The following is a 24,182-nucleotide window of genomic DNA, read 5'->3' as shown; positions in this document are numbered from 1 at the left end:
TCTCGTCGTCCAAATTTGGCCCCTGAGCCTTAGTCTGGCATGTCTGATGTAGATGAAGACATACATTCTGTGTTGGCAACGATTCCCAAGATCGAGGATTTAAAGCCAGAACAAAGAGAATGTTTGGTGAATTTTATCAAGAGAAAAGACGTTATTGCCCTTCTTCCTAAGGGATTTGAGGCATTACATACGTCACAACCAAATAGCAGCGATTGGTTAAATAAAAAAAAGCACCCGCCTACCATCGAGTGAACGAATCCTAACGCTGCGAGGTCAGATGATGAATCAGGCTAACGTTTAAAGCCATACCGGGACATTCCAGACAAAATCTCCATGGAGACAAGCGGAAAACAGTTGCACAATGCGCCTTCCAAGATATTATTTCCCGAATTATAAGTGACCTGTGAAAGCAAAAGTGAATATCTGTAGCAATAAAACACAACACACACAGAAAACGTTTACCTTTTTAATGAACCCTGATTATTGTGTAATTACAAATGTAGATGAACAGAGAGAAGAGAAATAAAAGAACAGGAGGTCCCAACGAAGACACAACCCAAAGAAGACAATTCAAAAAATACAATGGATATTAATAAACAGTATAACAGTACAAGGCTTTTCATACAGAATCCTCCAAAAAATGAAAAAATATATATACACAATACCAAAAAATTAAAACAACAACTGCTCTCCCCTTGTATTTAACATAACGGGGAAATATGACCCTCCTCTTATCCATAAATGTTATAAAATCAGGTTAAAAAATACACGAAGCAAGAACTTAAATGGGTCAATGAGTGCAAAACTGAAAAGAAACGATACGAAAAGATGTCACGGAGGAGAGGCTGCGTACAAAATAATCCAAAAGTTAATATAATAATTACAATATAGTAACAGTAATATGTTTGAAAAGTATACAGAAATACAATGAGAGGGCGCAACTGGGACAAAGTGACATTTTAGACCATGAATTGAATTAAAATTGGAGTTTGGAACATTTATATTATATTTATATTAGAAAATGGTATACAAATTAGGGGTGTGCATTGCCTTCTGACGATACGATACTTACGATATACAAGTCACGATTCAATATATCGCGATATTTATAAAACAATGGATGATATATTGCAATTTATCATAACTTATATTTTCAACTACACCTTCATGAAAAATAATTTATTACCTTTTTAAATCATGAGTTTAGTGAAAATTATTATTTAAAAAATCGATTTTGAATTCAGTTTTCAACCGATTTGAGTATTGTGCAATGAAGTATCACGATATATCACTAAATAGATTTTTTCTTACATCCCTAATGCATGTTGTTTCCAATTTAAAGATGTATTATGTAACTTTTCTGGAGAGAAAATTGAGATGTTTCCATAGAAATGTTATCACTTTGCCTAGAAAACATTTTGATTTACTTTGTGTATGAATTCTGCTACACAAATAAACTTGCCTTGCTTAGAATGTTCCACAGTATAGCATTAAACTCATATTTCCATGGAGACAGCCTAGTGACAGGTCAGATCTGCGGAGAGGCGACCCTGCTCGTAGTATTTACACGTGTTTTTCAACGTTTTTGTAGCAAACGAACAAACAAAATAACCCGTATGTGAATCCATCCGTGCGAGATAGTTTAATGCTACGTTGTGGGACATTTCAGGCAAAGGATCAGCGTCTCCGTGGTAACATACTGCCTCCCAGAAAAGCTACACAGTGCACCTTTTATGGAAAGAAAATGGAGTTGTTTCCGTGGAGATGTCATCGCTTTGCCTAGAAAACACTTTGAATTACTTTCTGTGTATGAATTCTGCTATATAAATAAACTTCCCTTGCCTAGAATGTTCCACAGTATAGCATTAAACTCATATTTCCATGGAGACAGCCTAGTGACAGGTCAGATCTGCGGAGAGGCGACCCTGCTCGTAGTATTTACACGTGTTTTTCAACGTTTTTGTAGCAAACGAACAAACAAAAAACCCGTATGTGAATCCATCCATGTGTGATAGTTTAATGCTACGCTGCCCTTGCCTTGCCTAGAATGTTCCACACTACAGCATTAAACTCCATAGTGACAGGTCAGATCTACGGAGAGGCGACCCTGCTCAAAGCATTAACGCGTGTTCTTCAAGGTTTTTGTAGCAAACGAACAAACAAAAAACCTGTATATGAATCAATCCATGTGAGATAGTTTAATGCTACACTGTGGGACATTTCAGGCAAAGGAACAGTGTCTCCGTGGTAACAGACTGCCCACCAGAAAAGCTACACAGTGCACCTTTAAGAGAAAAAGCTGATAGGAGTGAGAAACTATAGGCCGACTTAATTATGACGTGAATTATAGGAAGCAGTTTCAGAAATTAGGTGATGGACTAAAAATAACTGTTTGGATGTTTTGTATTAATAAATTCTGCAGTTGTTGAGTAAAAAAATACAAATTAAACAATTATAAAGTTATTAGCAGTGAAATAGACCATATAAACTGCATTATTACTCTTATTTCTACTCAAAATATAGCAGTTTCGTATATAAAAAGTTCATAAAGTCACTTCTATAATGATACTGGCTGGTTAGGTTAAAAATTTGAACAAAATTATCCAAATTGTACAGATTATTGTAATTTATAATATTTCTGAATTAACTAAAGTCAAATAAAGGGCTTAAAGTGACAAGGCCCTCGCAATAAACCATGGAAAGTTTTAATAACTGTGAAAAAGGTTAAATATAATAATGACTTGGACTGTGGTTTCTGATTGTGAATAAGCCGGGAGTGGGGAGGCCTCTGCTAAATGATGTATGTCTATGGCACAAATCTAGGATCAGATTTCCACTTGCACAGACCAGAGCGGTAGTTATGGTAAGTCCCCGTCTCCCTATCCCGCAATGAGGTTTTTCTGACGTAATTTCCAGTGCGCTGTATCTAGTTATTACGTTTTCAAACTGCAGAGGAGAGGATACGCCTGAATAAAGATGGTTATAGGTGATTTAGAGTTCACGGTTGATCCAAGTTAGATACTTTAAAGCTGCATTGTGTAACTTTTCTGGTTCTATCTACTCATTATGACTTTAAACAGCAGAGAAAGAGGATTAACTTGAAAAAAGACGGTTATAGGCGATGTGGAGTTCGTAGTTTATCATTTACTATGGATCTTTTGTAGTTGCATTTTTGGAGATGTTGATTACAGAATGGCATTAAACCTTTCTATCGTCATGGAGACCAAACCAGATCACGTTACAGGTCAGATCTGTGGAGAGACAACCCCGCTCACAGTCAGAATTCCTGTTTTTCCAAGGTATTTTTGAGCTATAAAACCACCTGTAATTGAATAAATGCAAGGTAGATCTGTTTAATGCTATACTGTGGAACATTTTAGGCATAGAAACAACATATCCATAGAACCAAAAGTTAAAACAGGTTATAAATGTTGTCTTCTTCGAGATAGGGTTGTCATTTTGCCAGGAATGTTCCACAGTGTGACATTAAACTTATCTTTCTGGTCTTATCTTTTAAATTTTAGGTGTTTATAGTGGCGTTATCTGCTTGTTGCCATGGAGATAGATCATTTTAACGCCAAATTGCGAAACCTCCTTGGCAAAGCATGAGAGAAGGAACCTTTAACGCGTTTGATTCCATTAAAAAAATCATCATAAAATGTCACTTTGTTGCAGCATCCCTCCTATATTTGGGTCAAAACAGTGAATAGTTTTACAACAGGGCGAAAATCCAAAATCGCAGTACAAAGCAAGTGCAAAGAAAGAAAAGACTTGATAATAAAAATGTTTACTGGCACTGTCTTTGGACCAATGTCAACCCACCAAAGCAAAAAAAAAAAAAAAGGTACAATTTTGACCCAAGATTTTCGTAGATGTTCCCCTGAAGAGATCATTATTTTACATAAAGATAGCTCAAGAATAAGAAGGCTAGGGTGAAATACTAAGGCAGGAGATACTGCTTATAATATGCCCGTTATAATATTTACAAATCTTTACCATTAAAAATAGCATCTTCCTGATTTCTTGTATCAAATCCGTACTGAAATATAACATTTGACTTCTATATATATTTGAAGAAAATATATAAGTGTAATTCTGTAGGTTTTCTTATAAAAGACTGAAGGCATGACGGCTGTAGTGTGAACTTTGCAGGGGGGTAACTAGAGAAAGCATTGGCGTTTAAAAAGGCACCATTTTTTTAATATATATATATGCTTAAAATGGGGTTTCTTTTGTAAAATAACACATAAAAATAAGTCGATTCTTCTCAGTAAAGGTTTCGCCTGAGTTAACCTCGATGCTCAACATTCGTTTTACAATGCTCCAGAGAAATTTCGCATCTCGATATGATATATATACGAACGAAAAAAAAACAAAATACATCACCGCAAATGCCCTTAAGAATAATAATAATAATATTAATACATACCGAGGGTGCAAGTCAAAAAGAGGCACGGTTTTAGCGTCTTTTAAGCTAAACAAAAGGGAATGAGCGGTGTCTTCTGCGTTGGGTTGTATTCACTCCTCCTCGCTGGATCTGTGACAGTTCAAACAAGGACTAATAGCAGTCTTGGCAGTTTTCCTCTTCCTAATTTCGAGCCTCCTGTTGTGTTTCGCGCCCTCTCCACGAGCAAAACATTTGATTATCTGTACAATATAGCAACTTTAAGTCCATTCGCTGGTTAACAAATGTCAGTATTTCAAAGTTCCGACTTCATCTTTGTACAAACACGGCTGCTTTTAATGTCTCTTTGTACAATGTAGTGTGGGTGAGAAGATAGGATCATTTTGTCTCACTTGAGAGAGTCTTTCAGATATTTCCAGGAAAGAAATTACAAGTTCGGCAGATGATAAAATTGACTGCGTGAGAAGGCAGGCACTTCTATAAATGGGCCAATAAAAAACGGATGAAGAAAGACGCGCTATGTAACATTTCTGGCCATCTCGATGTAGATTTTATTGCTACACCGGGAATGTTCCAGGGTATGGCATTGAAATAATCATGTAGACAAGTAGCTGGCAACATTACTTCAAGTTTACAGGTCTGATCTGTGGAAAGGCAATCCAACTTACGGCAAAAATGCGTGTTTCCTTAGTCATACCACATAAGCCTTGTGATTGAACAGAGTCTAATGCCATACTATGAAACATTTCAGGCAAAGCAAAAACATCTCCATGGAGACAATCAAAAAAAGTTACACAGTGTGCCTTTTAAGCAAGATTTTGGTCCTATATTACACAAAATTGACTCTTGTGAGCTTATAATGTTGTTTCCTCGTCAAAAAGAAACCTGGAGTTGTGTTTATTTTCATTCACACGTTTGAGTAATCCTGCATTATTAGTAGGTGTGTGCAAAAATATCAAAATATCGGAAATATCGGTATATTGTATAATTTAATGTGATGATACAGGATTGTTATTGTGAGCTGCTGTATCGATATATCGCCATACCGAGTACTTTTTGGTATATTTAACTAAATTATTTTGTTACAGCGCTACAGTTTTGCTTCTTGTTTAGTGGAAAGAAAACCATCTACGCAACACATACGACATTTTCAGTTTTGATGATTAAAATGATAAAAAATTTTCATATTAACTTTGCACAAAAAGTGACTTAACAAAGATTTTTAGCATCACAGCCATGATTTAGCTTTTCTCTTTTTTACTGAACTGTATCGAATTGATTTGAAATGTCTCTCTCTCTCTCTTTTAATTTCAATCTTTAATTTTACTATGATTATTTATGTTCTGATTTGTTTTTATTGTGATTTTAATGTATTTCTTGATCTGTAAAGCACTTAGAATGACTTTGTGTACGAATTGTGCTATACAAATAAACTTGCCTTGAAATATACCTTATTGAACCGAAAGCGCTCCGTATCGTGATATGTATCGTATCGTGGCCTATGTATCTAGGTATGTATCATATCGGCAAATTCTTAATGATATCCAGCCCTAATTATTAGTCTGACTACATCTGAAACTCAAAATTACAAACTTAACAGCTACTTTTTATCTCTAGTTCAGTGGAGATTGGCGATTTCTGGGTTTAAATCATCCAAATTATTCTAGAGAAGGTGTGTGGAGTTTCTAGGTTGAGAGAAGAACTCCTAAATATGCAGGATTTGCGTGTTAAACGTGAGCGAACGAAACGAAACACAACTCCGGGTCTGTTTTTGACGAGGAAACAATGCTAGAACACAGATCAGAAAATAGCGTAACACGGGCCCTTTAAGCAGGATTTTGAGCATTAAACAAAGTGGAAATCAAAGCAAAGAGGCGCCTCGGTGGTGACAATTTGCGCTGTACACGTCGTCCAAACAAAGCGATTGGTATTTTAGTAACAATGCTCGCTCGCTGCCAGGAGATCGTGCTAAAACATATTCTGGGCACATGGTGAGATGTAAGAGCCTGGCAGCCTAAACTGGCACCGGCAGACTTCGAAAAAAGGCAGTGTGAATGAATCCCAAAGCTCTTTACAAGTCTTCACTGACGGAGAAGGGCCGGTGTAGTTTGCCTTTTCTGTTTTTGTGTGTTTTTGCAAGTTGATTTATAGTTTTTCTTTAATTGTATCCGTTGTTTCGGAGGCGATGCAGGCACTGGTTCGCTTTCTCCACATAGATCACAAAAACTCGGAGCCGCTTGTTGACAGAACAGGCCAGGATTCAAACACTGACAAACTCCAAAACTAACGCTAATACTGAAACTCTAATATGCATTTTTAAGAATTTTTTAATGCCGTCATCATGAAGGGGGAGTGTACATAATATTTTTTACTTTATATATACAAATTGTGCTTTGGAAATTGCCTGTTTAAGCGGAATAAAATACCCTTGCATCCTGATGTTTAATAGCAAAAAGGGTAGATTTAATAGTGATTTATCTGGTAAAAATGCCCACTTTACGGCTCATTTTACAAACTTTGGGATAAAATATGGTTATAAAAATTATTAACAAGTAAAAATAGATGCTTGGTCTGCTATATGCTCATTAAGAAGCCACTATTAATATACAAAAATACACTATAACTTTACTTGTAATTGTGGATTGTGATTGGCTAAAACTTGCTACGATCTCGCCGTCTATGGTCTGCGTCAACAAGAAGCCGGTAGGTCTTTCGTATCTATGCGTCACCAGGTCTCAGCAGGTCGGGTTTTCCAGGGATAGTTGAGCAGTTGCCCTCTGGAGCTCTGAGCTGCCCCGGCGCTGGGCAGGGGGAGGCGGGAGAGTCAAGCCCAGGATGACTGCTCCTCGTGCGGGCACAGGCTCCTCCTCTGCCGCCCTCTGATCCTCCTCCATGCCCTCCTCTCCGTCGGCGCGCACTTTCTTATCCTCTGCCTCGCCGTCCCTCTCACCATCTGGAAGAGGTAGAAATGAATTTGATATATTTACATTTCAGTCAGTTTCGCTGTAAAAGGTAAATTCTCATAATCAGGGTATCCCCAGGTTTAACTACCCCAAATTTAAGACTTTTTAAAGACCTTTTTTAGATCACTTAAATCAAAATTAAGACCAACATCACACCCATTATGCAGGTGAAAAACACCAGATTCAATTCTAATAATGACCAACCAACTACTATATCTAGAATCTAACAAGACTTTTTTAAGGCCTTAGTTTAGGAACATGAAATTTAAGACCTTTTTAAGACTTTTAAGACACCACGGCTGCCCTGACAATGCATTCCTTTGTTTTTAGGAAAGTAACTGTATTCTAAACAATACCAAATTAAAGAGCAATAGTCTCTATTCAGGCTTACGTCACAAATCAATAAGACGTTTGGAAACATGTGATGACGCAAAAGTGGTGTCCCGTCTTTACTTTTTATTCTGCGTTTAGACAAGCGTTTTCTGGAGGAAATCTGCGTAGATACGGTGACGCAAAAGTGTGTGGAATTGGATTGGGTGGTTTGGTGGTGATGTATGTGACGAAAACGCATATGTGATGTGAGCAGATCTGTTTAAGATTTTACAAAAAAAAAAAAAAAAAAGCCTGGTCTTTTCTAGTTGTCATTTTGGTGAAGATTACAAGTTAACGTGGTTGGACACGGGCAGCAGATATGACACACGAAGAAGTTTGTGACCTAGCAACCATAACGTTAACAAATGCCAAAACTGTCTAAATTACACATACAATTTGACAACTACAGATTAATTATAATCTTTATTTTGTTAAATCAATGTTTAAATTGTCAGAAAAATGCCTTCCTTGTGTGTAAATTGTATACGTGTATTCTAAGGCTGTGCAACTGATCAAATTTTGATCACGATTTCGATTTGTGTGTCAAACGATCTAAAAACTCATAATCGAGTTGAAACAATTTAAGGCTTAACAAAGTTTATTTTGGGATATTTTTTATATAAATGCTGTAAGTATATTTATTTTAATTTTTAATATTGAAATTGTAACAGCTGGATATATAGTTTATTTTAGATACATTTATGTTTTTCTATGCTTTATTTCATGTTCAAAGTATATTTTATTTATTTTATGTTTTGTACATCGCAAAACTGCTCTAAGGTTCATATATGTAGCCTTTATTTTCAATTTGAAAGAGTTGTGTATATTATCAATAACAAAGTGTTTTTTTTTTTGAGAGAGAGAAATGCTGAATAAAGGAATTGAGTAACTAAAAAATAATCGTCTGCATAATTGTGATTTCAATATTGACCAAATAATCGTGATAATGATTTTTTCCATAATCGAGCAGCTCTAGTGTATTCCATTTTAGAACTCTGTGCTTCTTCCTGTATTTTTCATAAATCACTTGACTGATGTAAAATTATGACAAATACTTACCACAGGGACCATCTCATCAGTCCAAGGAATAGTTACAAAAATATTTTAACTATTATTAAATGCAGTGGCAAAAATACAGTTCTCAAAATGACTCTACCCACCTCGACCGTCCACCTCGGTCTTTTGGTCTTCGCTCCAGCGTCGCTTGAACCTCAGTTTGAGCGGGATGCAGCGCGTTCCTCCAGGGCTGATGGGGGCGCTGTTGCTTTGCCCCGGCTCTGCTTTCAGGCTGAGCAGGGGGAACGGCATGGTCCCGGGGGGAGGTGTGGCGGGGGTCTTGAACACATCCTCGTCGTCGTCATCGTCCGCCGGAGGAGCGGGCGGCGGAGGCGGGGTGCCGGTCCTCGTGGTCCCGTTGCTGCCGTGGCGACCGAGGAACCTTCCGGCTGTCCCGTTGCCGTGGTGATGGAGGAAGCGGTGGCGAGACAGAGGTGTGAAGATGTCGCCCTCGTCGTCGTCGTCCTCCCCCCCGTCGTTGTGGTGATTCATGTCGTCGTCCTCCTCGCTGATGTCAGTCACCTCCACCTCCTCGTCTGACTCCACGTCCGAGATCCGCTCCACCTGAGAAACACCAGAGCGCAGGATGAATATAGAAACTCTACATTTTGGACTTGTGTTTTAGCTTTATCATTTCAAATATAAACATTTAAAGGTGCATGGTGTAACTTTTATGGTCAAAGGTCTGTCATCTGATTTTCTTTTTCCACTGCCTTCCTATGACCTTTTGTAAATAGCTGAGATTTTATATTTTATTACCGTATTTTTCGGACTATAAGGCGCACTTAAAATCCTTTAATTTTCTCAAAAATCTTTAGTGCGCCTTACGTATTAATTCTGGTTGTGTTTACTGACCTTGAAAAGATTTTATGTGATACACAGCGCTCAAAAATCTGTCAAAATGTTTTAGTACGACTTTGGTCAGATAAAAAAGATGCACCGCTTGATGGATTGTCAGAGCATTATGGCTACGATCAGCAGCATATCCTCTGTCACAGAAAGAACACTCATATTCAGACATAACAGAAGCTGAACCGCATCAGCGCACAATAAAGAGCTGTTTTTTCAGCGCTTTAGCCATGTGGTTTTAAGTTTCAATTCTGTAAAGCGTAAACAAATGTGCGCAAAGCTGCATTAAACACATTATTACTCAATGTAGATTTGAGTCGTCCTTGTAGGAAAAAAACAAACAAACCTAAATTATCCACCCACATTCACATTCATAATACAAATTCAACAATAATGCCACGATCTGCCGATGGATCGTGGACGCCCAGGCTAAAGTATCAGTCTTAAGTGTCGTCCGATTGTTTTGCTTAATGCTCCTTATAATCCGGTGCGATTTATAGTCGGAAAAATATGGTACTTATTTTTCTATTTTCTTTGACTTGTACAAATACATTTCTATAAATATGCCTCTCTTGCTCTTTTTTTGCTACTTATTTACAATTTATTACCATTTATATTTTTTACTCTGTTATTATTATTATATTATATTGCGATGTGTGAGTTACTGTGTCCAAATAATTTCCCTTGTGGATCAATAAAGTTTGTCTAAGTAAGTCTAAGATGCTATTGCTTTGCCTGAAATGTTCCACAGTAGCGTTAATCAACTAAAATCTCGCATTTATTCAATCACAGGTGTTTTTGTTGCTTAAAAATATAAGCACTGGTCGCCTCTCCACAGATCTGACATGTAACTCTGCTTGTTAGAGTCAGTTTTTTCTTTCCATGGAGGTAAAGCAACATCTCCGTGGAGACGAAGAGGCAACGGAAACTCCACCAGAAGAGTTACATAATATACGTTTAAGTTTGAAGACAGCAGTGCAAACATGTCGTTAAAATTGAAAGTGTAAAGTGTTGTTTTTCTAGTGTGAGACGTTCAAGTGTTAAAAGAAAAAAATGTGTCTCTTTAAGTTTGAGTCCAATGCACTAAAACACGCACAAAAGGAAGCTTTCTGGAAATGGAAAACTTCTATAAAATGTTATTTTATAGGTTAAATAAAAGTTGACTTGTAAAAAAGAATCAATTAAAAGGTGCATTGCGCAACTTTGCTGGTGGGGGGTCCGTCACCTGCTTGTCTGGAATGTTCCACAGTATGACATTAAACACCTCTATCTTAACATTTATTCATTACGGGTGTTTATATTGGTCAAAAAAACAATTCTCTCTGTGAATAGGGTTGCATCTCCACAGATCTGACCTATAAAGTGGCCTATAGTTGTCGCCTTTAAGACAGACTTTAATCTCTACTGTGGAACATCTTGATGAAGAGCGAATGACAGACCATTAATCAGAAAAGTTGCACAATGCAGCTTTAAAATGCAGAAGGTTGTTGTTGTTGTTTTTTAAATATGTCTAACACAAACGATAATAAAGTAGATTTTCATTCTAATGTGTGTATCAGTTAGGGGTTTGCAAAAATATTGAAAAATCAATATATCGTATAGCTTAATGTGATGACACAGTATCGATATTGTGGGCTGCTGTATCGATATATCGCCAAGAGTACTTTTTGTTATATTTTACTAAATTATTTTGTTAGAGCTGCAGTTTTGTTGCTTGTTTAGAGGGAGGAAACTTTTTTATGCAACACATTTGACATTTTCACTGTTTTGATGAATAAAATGTTTGTGTTTCATATGAACTTTGCACAAAAAGAGGTTTAAGACAGACTTTCATTATCACAGCCATGATTTAGCCTTTATTTCTATTGAACTGTATTAAATCGATTTGAAATATATCATATTGAATTGAAAGCTCACTGTATCAAGATATGTATCGTATCGTGGCCTATGTATCGAGGTATGTATCGTATCGTGGCCTATGTATCGAGGTATGTATCGTATCGTGGCCTATGTATCGAGGTATGTATCGTATCGTGGCCTATGTATCGTATCGTGTATCGTATCGTATCGTGGCCTATGTATCGAGTATGTATCGTATCGTGGCCTATGTATCGAGGTATGTATCGTATCGTGGCCTATGTATCGAGGTATGTATCGTATCGTGGCCTATGTATCGAGGTATGTATGTATCGAGTTATGTATCGTATCGTGGCCTATGTATCGAGGTATGTATCGTATCGGCAACTTCTTAATGATACCCAGCCCTAGTATCAGTTGCAATAAACTTAGATTAAAATCAGGTACACTATGTAACATTTCTGGTGAAGGGTCCTCCAACTTATTGTCGCTATGGGGATGTTATAGCTTTGCCCTGAATGTTCCAAAGTACAGCATTAAATAAATCTGTCTCCACAAGGTTAAAGGACAGATTTGTGTTACATCTCCATAGAGACGAGCAGATGATGAAGCACCTTTTTAAGTTTATTACCAAAATCACAATTGGCCATTTTAAATAAAGTTATTACATTTTTATTTGATTGTATTCAGTTCATAATTTGAATACTTTTATTTAAAGTTTTTAAATATGATTTACTCTTTTTATTTATTCTCTTAATTTGCCTGTGCAGCACTTTGGAAACTTTCAGACAAACTTTATTGATCCACAAGGGAAATTATTCAGACACAGTAGCTCACGCATCACAATATAATATAATATAATATAATAACAAAGAGCAAAAAATATAAATGGTAATAATGAATTCTAAATAAGTAGCAAAAAAGACAGCAAGAGTTTGGTGTGAAGTTAAAATAAACAAGCAGTCGAAAATGTCAGGTATGAAAACAAACTCTTGGTCTGAAAAAAGAATCTAATAACATAAGTCAAAATAAAATAGATAAGTAGGAGTGTAGCGATATCCAAGTCGCACGAAACGATATCGTCACGGTTTGAAATTTATTGCGGTATCGTAGGAAAGCTCATGATTTGGTGGGAAGTCTCACGATTAGGGATGTAACAATATTTTATTTTAAAACCAATGCAGAGATTCATAGCTACAAAACTCGTCAAATTCATAATTTTCATGTTCCAAAATTTGTCACATCAAGAGCTCAGTTTTGCGGACGATACAGAGGCTGTAAATTCTGGAGCCAGTTTTCACATCTGGTTAGTGATGGCAGTTCAGAGGTGTTGTTTAAAAAGGGGTTGAGGAAATGTTTGATATTTTGTGCGAATGTTTGATAATCTTTCAATGGTGGATGTTTCATTGTGTTTTATCCATGTTTGAATCAAAAGAATTTAATCCATGGTGTTTAAATGTCATTTTTCTCTCTCTCTCTATATATATATACATTTTTATGCACAATGATAATGTTAAAGCCCTATTTGGTTTTTTGCCTCTTCCGGCACCTACTTTTTATCTCGTGTGTTTCTTTTTATTGTCATGTTATATGTGCAAAATAAATAAATTAAACTAATATCCAAATCTCTTGGTATGATATTTTCACGATACACATCTCACAGTACGATATTTATTGTGATTTTTAGCGGAGGCTAAGATGCTACCTTTTCCTCTTAAAATGCCTTGACTTAAGACTTAAGCCCAAAAAATTTACACTTAAAGGTGCTTAGAACTGTTATTTCTTCATGTAGTCTGCACTGAAAGGGAGCAAAGGATCATGGTCTATGTAGTTCCCCCTGTCTTTTTTTTTTTAAGCTATTACACCATAACTCTTAATTTAAGCAAAGTGACTTGTAATTCGATATATTGTGATGGTCCATGATAATATTGTGAGAACTTTGACGATACTTAGGTTATTGTTACATCCCTAAAGATAAGTAATAAAATAAAATCCCAGCTTTATACAAGAGCTCATAGGAAAACTGTCATGTTTCTAAAATGTGCCATACAACTAAAGTGGATTGGTTAATCTTCTGTAAATATTAAATAAAATCACTGATATTAGTTTATCTTATGACCCATTTGAGCGTTTTTTGAGCTTCACTTCCTCACCTTGATCTTGGGTGGTCCCACAGACAGGCTGGGGTTACTCAGAGTCTGGCTGGACCCTGAAAACCCAGACAACGATGATGAGGAGGAGGAAGCAGCCGGGGTACTTCCTGTTTCCCTGTGCTTTCTCCCGAGAGGCGGGGGCTGCAGCTTGAACTTAAACTCGTCGGTCGCCCCGATCTGCTGCCCCAGGGAGTGAGACAGGCCCAGGGGCGGTCCGTGGAGGAGGGAGGGCTTGTCCGGGGTGGGTCTGTGGGGCTGGGGGACTATGATGTTGGGGTAGGGCAGGAAAGCGCGCGGGCTCAGGTGGTAGTTGTACACGGACTGATTATGCGCTTGCAGGTAATGATTCATATCTTCCGCGTTGAATGAAAAGTGGGAGCCCATGAGCGGGGAGGGCAGGGAGGGGGACGGGGTGAAGGGGAGATGGGGCGTCGGGGTCATGGACATCGCGGGGGACAGCGGAGGCAGGAGACCCGGCCCGGGGAGAGGCGAGACCGGGAAGGGAGACAGCGGATCGGGGTGGACTCGCGGGGTCGGTCTGGCCAGTCCTCCAGGTCCTCCTCCGAAGACTCTGAAGAGAGAATCGTGAGGGAGGCGCGGCGGGAGCAGGCCTCGGTACGCGCGATCTGGACCCCCGCCGCCCCGCTCCTCCGCCCCGGCCTCCTCCAGCTCGGAGTTGGTGGAGGTGCCGTCGCTGCAGTCGCTCACAGACCCCCGTGCCATGCGCCGGCTGACTGCGCTGTACATGCCCGGGCTGCGCAGCTCTTCGCTGGACGAGAGCACGTCTGAGGGGGTGGAGGGCGGGAAGCGGAAGTGGGTGCCTCCGGAGGGGACGGGAGGTGCGCTTTGGGGGACACCTCGACCTGGAGAAAAAATAAAACAGGTTAGAATATGTTTACTGTTATCGTAGTTTCACATGTTGCTGAAACTTTATATTTTCAAGTGTTTTTATGTTGTTTATCAAAATAATTCACTTCTTTTTTGCAGGGGACATATTATCAGCTCTATTCACGCTTACGTCACAAAACCGGAAAACGTTCGGAAACATGCGGATGACGACTTCCTTTGGGTGCTGTTGGTGATAGTAACAAAATCTGGGAAAACTTGAGAAAATGGCTCAGTTTTCTTCATCTAGATGTCATTGTATTCTTTCTTTTTTCCTTTTAGAAATTAATTTGTGTATTATAATTTGTCTAACTTGGAAAAAAAAAGATGTCACTGTAGCGTTCTGTTATGTTCGGCAGATCAACAGTTACAACCAGCAGAAGTGAAGATACGATTAGAGTCACGTCACGTTTGACAAGTTGTGATGCTGCTGCTGTTGAATCCAGGATTTTATCACATGCCCAGTGTCCGGAAGTCGCCATCCGCTTGTTTCCAACCGTAGTCGTAGTAGTAGTAGTTCATTTTCTTCGGTCATGTTCTTAAATGTTTGTAACAGGCCATTAAGTACATGATTCACACAAAACTATGACCAAAGGGGTTTAGGCTGAAGTGAAATTACGTATGAACTTCTGGTAACATCTTCCGGTAAGCGTGACTAGAGCCTATTATAATCTTAACTGCATTCGACAATTCGTGCAAACTCAGTGTGATCTAGATCTATGACCAAACTTTTCCATACACCAACACTTCTCCTGGGATATGCAGAGTATCAGTTCACAGTTATTTACTGAATAACAGCACTGAGTCTAAGTTTAATACCAGTTTAGAGCAAGCATGTTTAAACTCTGGCTGGTGAAATGGCCCAAATTACCTTAAGCAGTACTTTCTAGACTTAGACTTGGACAGACTTTATTGATCCACTAGGGAAATTATTTAGGGAAAAGCTTACACACCACATTGTATTATGATAACAAAAAATATAAAAATGGTCATAAAAACTTCTTAATACGTAGCAATAAAAAAGAGAAACTGGTGTCAAATAAGGCATAATTATAAAGATGTAAATGTACAAGTAAGTAAAAAAAAAAAAAACAAATAAGAGTATGGTGAGTTGTTGTAGAGTTGTAGGGAGTATTATCTGTTACACAAGGGTGAGTTGCTGTACAGCTGTAGGGAGTATTATCTGTTACATAATGGCGAGTTGTTATTCAGTTGTAGGGAGTATTATCTGTTACATAATGGTGAGTTGTTGTAGAGTTGTAGGGAGTATTATCTGTTACATAAGGGTGAGTTGTTGTTCAGTTGTAGGGAGTATTATCTGTTACATAATGGCGAGTTGTTGTTCAGCTGTAGGGAGTATTATCTGTTACATAATGGTGAGTTGCTGTACAGTTGTAGGGAGTATTATTTGCTACATGAGGGTGAGTTGCTGTACAGTTGTAGGGAGTATTATTTGCTACATGAGGGTGAGTTGCTGTACAGTTGTAGGGAGTATTATCTGCCCCTCTATAGTCTGGTGCAATGGGTGAGTGGTTGTAGGGAGTATTATCTGCTCCACTACAGTCTGGTGCAGTGGGTGAGTTGTTGTAGGGAGTATTATCTGCTACTATAGTCTGGTGAAGTGGGTGAGTTGTTGTAGTTGTAGGGAGTATTATCTGCCCCTCTGTAGTGCTGGTGGTGGGTGTACAGTTGTAGGGAGTATTATCTGCTCCACTACAGTCTGGTGCAGTGGGTGAGTTGTTGTAGGGAGTATTATCTGCTACATGAGGGTGAGTTGCTGTACAGTTGTAGGGAGTATTATCTGCCCCTCTTAGTCTGGTGCAGTGGGTGAGTTGTTGTAGGGAGTATTATCTGCTACATGAGGGTGAGTTGTTGTAGTTGTAGGGAGTATTATCTGTCCCTCTGTAGTCTCGTGCAGTGGGTGAGTTGTTGTACAGTTGTAGGGAGTATTATCTGTCCCTCTATCGTCTGGTGCAGTGGATGAGTTGTTGTAGGGAGTATTATCTGTCCCTCTATAGTCTGGTGCAGTGGGTGAGCAGGAGTGTCCACGACGGAGAGCAGTCTGTCCAGCGTCCTCTTGTCCCTCACCGCGAAAAATCTGTTCAGCTCACAGCCGATCACGTGACCAGCTTTACGGATCAGTCTGTTTGTCTACTGCGAGTTCTGAAAATCTACCTCGATAAAGCCGACGTCAAATAAGGATCTAAGCGTGAATAAAAGTCTGTTGGCTCAGTTTAACCTGTTATAAAGGCACATTGTTTTGAGTTATTATCGGTATTGTCCAATCAGTCCAATAGTCTGGCTCTCGATCTTTATCCGTCTTTTCATATGTGGCTCTTGAAGAAAAAAGTTTGGACACCCCTGATTTAGAGACATTTTGAGATGTCTGGGGTAAAAGGATCTATTGAAAAAAAAAAAAAAAAAAAAAAAGCACTTTCTTTTTGTGTTCACTTATTTTGGTCATGTATTTTTGCAGCTAAATACAGCAAAATCAGCAGCCATTCCCATTTGAGCCCTGTGTCATACCAGACATGTTTTTCTTACGCGCTACTATTTTTTGCTAAAACTAATTTGCTATTTTAACTTTGGCCAACGCTGTCAACAATACAAGACCATAATGAAGAATGTTTTATCTCAGCCTAATTAGAACAGAGCTGCGGTGACATATGACAGCTTTACCCATAGACAGAAAGCAGAGTTACACGGAGCCACAATTAGGTGCTTTTTGAACCCTCATCCTCCCTGTTTTTACCAGTAGCCTGTGGCATTGCTGCAGAAGCGTGTGCCATCACAAATAAGGGCGCGTACCTCCTCCTTTTCCACAGTCTCAGTACATGTGTCAGTGTGTGTGTGTGTGTTTGTGTGGCTCTGTCTGAGAGGTAACACTCTGGAGTCATGTCTGGACCAGTGGAGTTGAGCCAAAGAACCACTGTATACAAGTCTATTCTGTTGGGGGTGTAAATGTACAGTACTGCGGGCTAAAGTATTGTAAATAAGATACTTAAAAAGGTTCTAAATTACTCAAAGAGTACTCTTGTGAGCTTTAAGTCATGTTATAATGTTGTTGCCGCATCAAAAACATACATGGAGTTGTGTTTTGTGTCATTCACACATGTTTGAGTAACCTGCCTGCATCTCCAAAGCTGAAAATGCTAAAAGTTAACAGATTCTTTTACCTTTTGTTCAGAAGAGATGGGCAATTCCGGGTCTGAAATTATCCAAATGATTCTAGTGAAAGTGTATGGAATGTAAGATAAGATAAGATATGTCTTTATTAGTCCCACAGTGGGGAAATTCCAGTGTTGCAACGCGCAATTTCAGAACAGCAGGAAAAGGTAACATACAATAAAACAGATAATAAAAAACACAGTGGAGCACTTCCTGTATTACCATATGAGATCACCAGGTGCAACAGAGTTTTTTGTTTTTTTTTTCATTTTGAGAAAAGAACTCAGCCTAAATATGCATGATTTGTGTGTTAAACATGTGTGAATGAAACAAAAAACAACTCCAGGTCTGTTTGTGATGAGGAAACAACAATATAACATAGACCAGAAAATATGAACCCTTTAAACTAAAGATTTAGAAATGTTTTTTTTTTTTTACTGGCAAGTGCAAGTTTTGTAGATGTACAGGTAGTAGTAGTAATAGTGTTTAGTAATAGTAGTAGTGGTGGTGGTTCTGGTAGTAGTAGTAGTAGTAGTTATTAGTAGGCAGTAGTAGTAGGCAGCAGTAGTAGTAGTAGTGGTAGGCAGTAGTAGTAGTAGTAGTAGTAGTAGTAGTAGTAGTAGTAGTAGTAGTAGTAGGCAGTAGTAGTAGTAGTAGTAGGCAGTAGTAGTAGTAGTAGCAGTAGTAGTAGGCAGTAGGGGTAGTAGTAACAGCAGCAGTAGTAGTAGATGTAGTAGTAGTAGTAGTAGTAGAAAGCAGTAGGGGTAGTAGTAGTAGTAGCAGGTGTAGTAGCAGCAGTAGTAGGCAGTAAGCGTCATAGTAGTAGTAATAGTAAGTAGGGATAGTAGCAGCAGTAGTAGTAGTAGTAGTAGTAGTAGTAGTAGTAGTAGTACTAGGCAGTAGATGTAGTAGTAGTAGTACTAGGCAGTAGATGTAGTAGTAGTAGCAGCAGGTGTAGTAGTGGTAGGCAGTAGATGTAGTAGTAGTAAGTAGTAGGTGTAGTAGCAGTAGTAGTAGGCAGTAGGTGTAGTGGCACTAGTTGTAGGCCTTAAGTGTAGTAGTAGCAGTAGTAGTAAGCAGTAGGTGTAGTACTAGTAAAGTAGTAATAGTAGTAATACAAGTAGTAATAGTAGTAGCAGAGGAAGCAGTAGCAATAGTAGTAGTAGAGTTCTAATAATATCAGTAGTAGTAGTAGTAGTAGTAGTAGTAGCAAGTAGTAGCAGTAGTAACAGAGGTAGAAATAGAAAACATGTTAGTAGCTGGCATGTATCTGTGAACCCCCAGCATGCATTGCTCCATCTAATCCTGACCGATTAGTTAAAGTAGTATTTGTGGTGACAGTTCAGCTTGTCAGTAAAGTTTTTAACCAGTGAACTTCTGTGTGAAAGTCTGAAGTCAAAGCCCAGACTGACGCAGACAAATGGCCCTATCAAAATGACGGCGTGTGGGCTACAGCAGACAGCCCGTGTAATTAAAGTTTGGCTCGGCTCTTATGTCATAGCTCTGAATGGGACACGTTTAAAGTGGGCCAGCCCGGGACAGGGACCAGACCAGACCTCAGAGGGAGGAGAGGGCGGGGCAGGACGTGGAGCGCTTTTCAGACACAAACAAAGCTACTAAAATTAATGTCCTGTAGGAAATTAGCTGAGAGTGCGGCTTGAAGTGAAGCATGAGTCAATCTAGAGGGACTATTTATAACGACAAATGTTTAGTAGTATCCATAAACTACACATCGTCCACGGGGTCACAGCCACAATGATTCAACTTGACGGGGTTACCATTTGTTTGGTTTGGTCCTGGTTTAATCCCGTTTCTAGATAGTTTTTTTACTGGCAAGTGCAAGATCTGTAAGTGTAGTGAGATTTTCACGTTATAGTAGTAATAGTGTATAATAACAGTAGTGGTAATAGTGCAGAGTAGTAGTGGAAGCAATAGCAGTAGTAGTAGTAGCACTAGTAGTGGCAGTAGTAGTAGTAATTGTGTATAATAATAATAGTGGCAGTAATAGTATGTAGTAGTTGTAGTATTAGTATTAGTAGTAGTAGTAGTGGCAGTGGTAGTAGTAATCGTGTATAATAATAATGGTAGTAATAATAGTATGTAGTAATTGTAGTATTAGAAATTGTGTGTAGTTGTAGTAGTTGTAGTAGTAGTAGTAGTAGTAGTAGTAGTAGTAGTAGTAGTAGTAGTAGTAGTAGTAGTAGTAGTAGTAGTAGTAGTTGTATTTGTAGTAGTAGTAGTAGTTGTAGTTGTAGTAGTAGTTGTAGTAGTAGTAGTAGTAGTTGTAGTAGTAGTTGTAGTAGTAGTAGTAGTAGTAGTAGTTGTAGTAGTAGTGTAGTAGTAGTAGTAGTTGTAGTAGTAGTAGTAGTAGTAGTTGTTAGTAGTAGTAGTAGTAGTAGTAGTTGTAGTAGTAGTTGTAGTAGTAGTTGTAGTAGTAGTAATAGTAGTAGTAGTAGTAGTAGTAGTAGTAGTAGTAGTAGTAGTGTATAATAACAGTAGCAGTAATAGTATGTAGTAGTTGTAGTATTAGTATTAAAAATAGTGTCTAGTAGTAGTTAGTGTCTAGTAGTAGTTAGTAGTAAGTAGTAGTTAGTAGTAGTGTATAATAATAGTGTACAATAATAGTAGTAGTAATCGTTGTGGTATTAGTATTAGAAATAGTGTGTAGTAGTATTAGTAGTAGTTTCTTTAATAGTGTTGTAGAAGTAGTAGTAGTGTATAATAATAGTGTACAATAATAGTAGTAGTAATTGTGTATAATAATAATGGTAGTAGTAATAGTATGTAATCATTGTAGTATTAGTATTAGAAATTGTGTGTAGTTGTAGTAGTAGTAGTTGTAGTAGTAGTAGTAGTAGTTGTAGAAGTAGTAGTAGTTGTAGTAGTAGTAGTAGTAGTAGTAGTAGTAGTAGTAGTAGTAGTAGTAGTAGTAGTAGTAGTAGTAGTAGAAGTAGTAGTAGTAGTAGTAGTAGTAGTAGTAGTAGTAGTAGTAGTAGTAGTAGTAGTAGTAGTAGCGTATAATAACAGTAGCAGTAATAGTATGTAGTAGTTGTAGTATTAGTATTAAAAATAGTGTCTAGTAGTAGTTAGTAGTAGTAGTAGCTAGTAGTAAGTAGTAAGTAGTAGTTAGTAGTAGTAGTAGTGTATAATAATAGTGTACAATAATAGTAGTAGTAATCGTTGTGGTATTAGTATTAGAAATAGTGTGTAGTAGTATTAGTAGTAGTAGTAGTAGTGTATAATAACAGTGTACAATAATAGTAGTAGTAATTGTGTATAATAATAATAGTAGTAATAGTATGTAGTAGTTGCAGTATTAGTATTAGTAACAGTAATTATGTATAGTTACAAGTTACAGTAGTAATAGTAGTAATAGCAGTGTATAGTAGCAGTTGTTGCAGTAGTGTGTAGTTGTAGAAGTAGTAGTAGTTAGTAGTAGATAGTAGTAGTAAGTAGTAGTAGTAGTAGTCACTTTGGTAGTTCATATGCGTCTGTGGACCTCATAATGTATTGCCCCTGCTCCATCTGTTACTTCCAGATAAACTGAAGTCAAGTTTTTAACCACTGAACTTCTGTGTGAAAGTCTGAAATCAAACCTCAGACTGACAAAGACAAATCACAAGCAAATGTTCAGAAGTGGAACTGAACTACACATCGCCTACGGGGTTAACCACAATGATTCCTCCAACTTTTTACTTTGGTTTGCAGCTGGTTTGATCCCAGTTTAGTCCTGTTATAGACCTGGTTTTGCACTGATGTAATCCTGGTTTAGTCCCAGTTTAGACGTAGTGTAGAGACCATCTCCAAAAATTAGAATATCAAGAAAAAGATGCTTCACTTTATGTGTCATGAGTTTATATAATGTACATTTAACTTTATTTATAACCAGGGGAGGGACAAAGGGGTCTGTTAGGGGCCCAGAACTGGAACCTCTGCCTATTAATTAATATTAGAGGGGGGCCCATGTGAATTTTCTTACCCTGGACCCCCAAATTTCTGTTGACGGGCCTGCTCATAACTGATATAAGTGCCAACAAACACGTTTTTCATGATATTGTAATTTTTTTAGATTGTCTGTATGTGTGTAAGTGTGAATGAATAATCCTGATAGTATTTATTCGATACTTGAGGGGCCCTAAACTTTGCAAAAGTTTCTAACATGAAATAAAAACCTTTAAAATATGGAGTATTTTACTTCTTTAGGGTATTAATTGCTAAAACATAACATATTTAGATCACGTTAACTTTAAAATTGTTTTGAAAATGTTCTGAAAATGCTCTATATTCACCAGTTTCACAAGTCTCCTCTCTGTGCTAAGTCACCCTCCCTTCAGAGCAATATCACAAAACAATCAGTGCGCATCCCGTTAATGAAACTACTGCACATCGCATCAGGTTTGTCAAGTTTCTCTGTAGTTTCGTGTATCATATTTTTGTATATTTATGGAGAATCTTACTTCTTCTATAAGGAGGGTTTGAATAAGGTCCCGGGAGAGATCACTAAATTACTCAAACATGCCTGGATGACACCTAAAACCTCTTCATTATAACATGGTAGAAAGCTGAAAGACAAATCGATTTAGCATAATAATACCACCTCCTCTTTAAAACTTCTGGTAAATAAAGAATTACTTTTTTCCTGCACTAAAAACTGACTTTTTAAACTTGCTTTTGTCAGTATTTTTCCAGTTCTTACACCACTTCAGATTCACAGACACCTGAAGGTCATCAGTGTTTTGTCTATAACAGAGCTCCTGAGTCCTTGTCGAGTACAATTCTTCTATTTAAAGCTTCACTCCTGCGCCCCGTTGCCAAGGTGAGTTTCACACAGATAATGGTCTATTTCTATGTGATGTAACTGCGAGAAGTGTTTGTTTTTCCATCGGTATAAATGAATCAAGTCTATTGTGGTGGCAAGGTAGGAAGTAACAATAGTAAATGTACACAGAGGAGGAGGAGGTGGAGAAAAATGTAGTAATTGAAGTAGGAGTATTTGTCATAGAAGTGGATGCTCTCAAATGAAGTGTAAATATGATTCATTTAAATCTGAAATAAATACTTTGAGATCTTGGTGGAAGAGTCAACAGAGAAATGGCACAATGAAAGGGCTCATATTACTTTATAATGTCGTTTCCTTATCAAAAACATACCTGGAATTGTGTTTCATTCATACAAGTTTAACACACAAGTTCTTTCTCAAACAAAAAACACTCTGGTCCACCTTGTGATGTCATGTGGTAATACAGGAAGTAAACCCACGGGTGTTTTTAAACTCCATACACCTTCACTAGAGTCATTTTTAATAATTTCAGACCTGGAATTGCTCATCTCTGCTGAACTGAAGGTAAAATGTTGCTGTGACTTCGAAAACTACCACTACATGACATCACAAGGTGGAACAGAGCGTTTTGAACTTTGGAGATGTAGACAGACTAATAATAATGCGTGACTCAAATATGTGTGAATGTAAAAAAACACAGGTCTGTTTTTGAGGAGGTAACGGCATTAAACATGACTTAAATCTCACAAAAGTCAATTTAGAGCAGGGGTTTCCAACCTTTTTTCTCCAGTGAGCTACTTTTACAAAACAAAAATGTCAGAGTTACCAATTTCAGCAGTCGCAAAGAAACTAAGAAACTAAGAAATATAAGAGTCATGGCGATCCTTAAATGGGGAACAGTTAGATGCTTATAAACAAACCATTTATCTATTTATTGGTGGTAGTTAATTAAATTTTACTTATTATGCACAATACATAGAATTCAGAAATCTCTTGACGAGCGATACTTGGAAAAGGGTGGAGAGCTGCCGGTATCTCCCGAGCTACAGGTTGGAGACCCCTGATTTACAGTAATACAGGACTTATAAAAGGCACCATAAATAGCAGTATAAATAAGGAGAAAAAAATAAATAAAATTCAGTTTGTGGACAAAAGTTAGTTTGGTTGAAGACGTTTCGCAGCTCATCCAAGCTGCTTCTTCAGTTCTGAAGAACTGAAGAGCTGAAACGTCTTCAACCAAACTAACTTTTGTCCAGTCGACAAACTGAATCATTATTTATTTATTTTTTTCTTCTCATGGATTCTACCTGGACGACTGAGGAATTCTTCACACAGCAGCATAAACAGAAAAAGGACCAGTCATTATGAAAGTAAATACCATATTTTCCGCACTATAGGGCTCGCTCAAATGCCTCCAGCCCCATCAAAAAACGACTGCGTGTGTTTTTAATTCATATTCGTATTTTTAAATGGTCCTTTCCTCCATCTCTTTCCTCTAGTCTAAAAGTCTTGAAGTTGTGTTGTCAGTTGCCATGGTGATCTTATACTGCACATACCTGAGTCCATGCTGATGAAGGGGTAGTTGACCAGCACCAGTTTGTTGAAATTGAATTTGTAGGTGAACCTTTTGCCCTTGGTTTTGTGGAGGATCCTTTTGTTGTAGTAATATCTGAAAATAAAACAACAGACAAACA

The 24,182-nt window shown here is 37.9% G+C and overlaps 1 protein-coding gene across 1 annotated transcript in view; it reads right to left on the bottom strand.

Moving 5' to 3' along the window:
- Nucleotides 1-452: 452 nt before the first annotated feature.
- Nucleotides 453-24,182, bottom strand: part of erf (Ets2 repressor factor) — a 115,209-nt gene continuing 91,479 nt past the window's right edge. Inside the window, exons 3-6 of the mRNA XM_055157218.1 lie at nt 24,045-24,157; nt 13,656-14,518; nt 8,901-9,360; nt 453-7,358 (exon numbers count right to left, since the gene is read on the bottom strand). Of these exons, the coding sequence (XP_055013193.1) occupies nt 7,141-7,358; nt 8,901-9,360; nt 13,656-14,518; nt 24,045-24,157 (1,654 nt within the window). The 3' untranslated portion in view covers nt 453-7,140. The remainder of the gene's footprint in view (nt 7,359-8,900; nt 9,361-13,655; nt 14,519-24,044; nt 24,158-24,182) is intronic.

The sequence above is a fragment of the Boleophthalmus pectinirostris genome, unplaced genomic scaffold (assembly GCF_026225935.1).
Source record: "Boleophthalmus pectinirostris isolate CB_2022bp ecotype Guang Dong unplaced genomic scaffold, ASM2622593v1 HiC_scaffold_21, whole genome shotgun sequence".
Lineage (NCBI taxonomy): Eukaryota > Metazoa > Chordata > Actinopteri > Gobiiformes > Gobiidae > Boleophthalmus > Boleophthalmus pectinirostris.
Note: the sequence above shows the minus strand (reverse complement) of the source record. Positions and strands in the feature narration are given on the sequence as shown.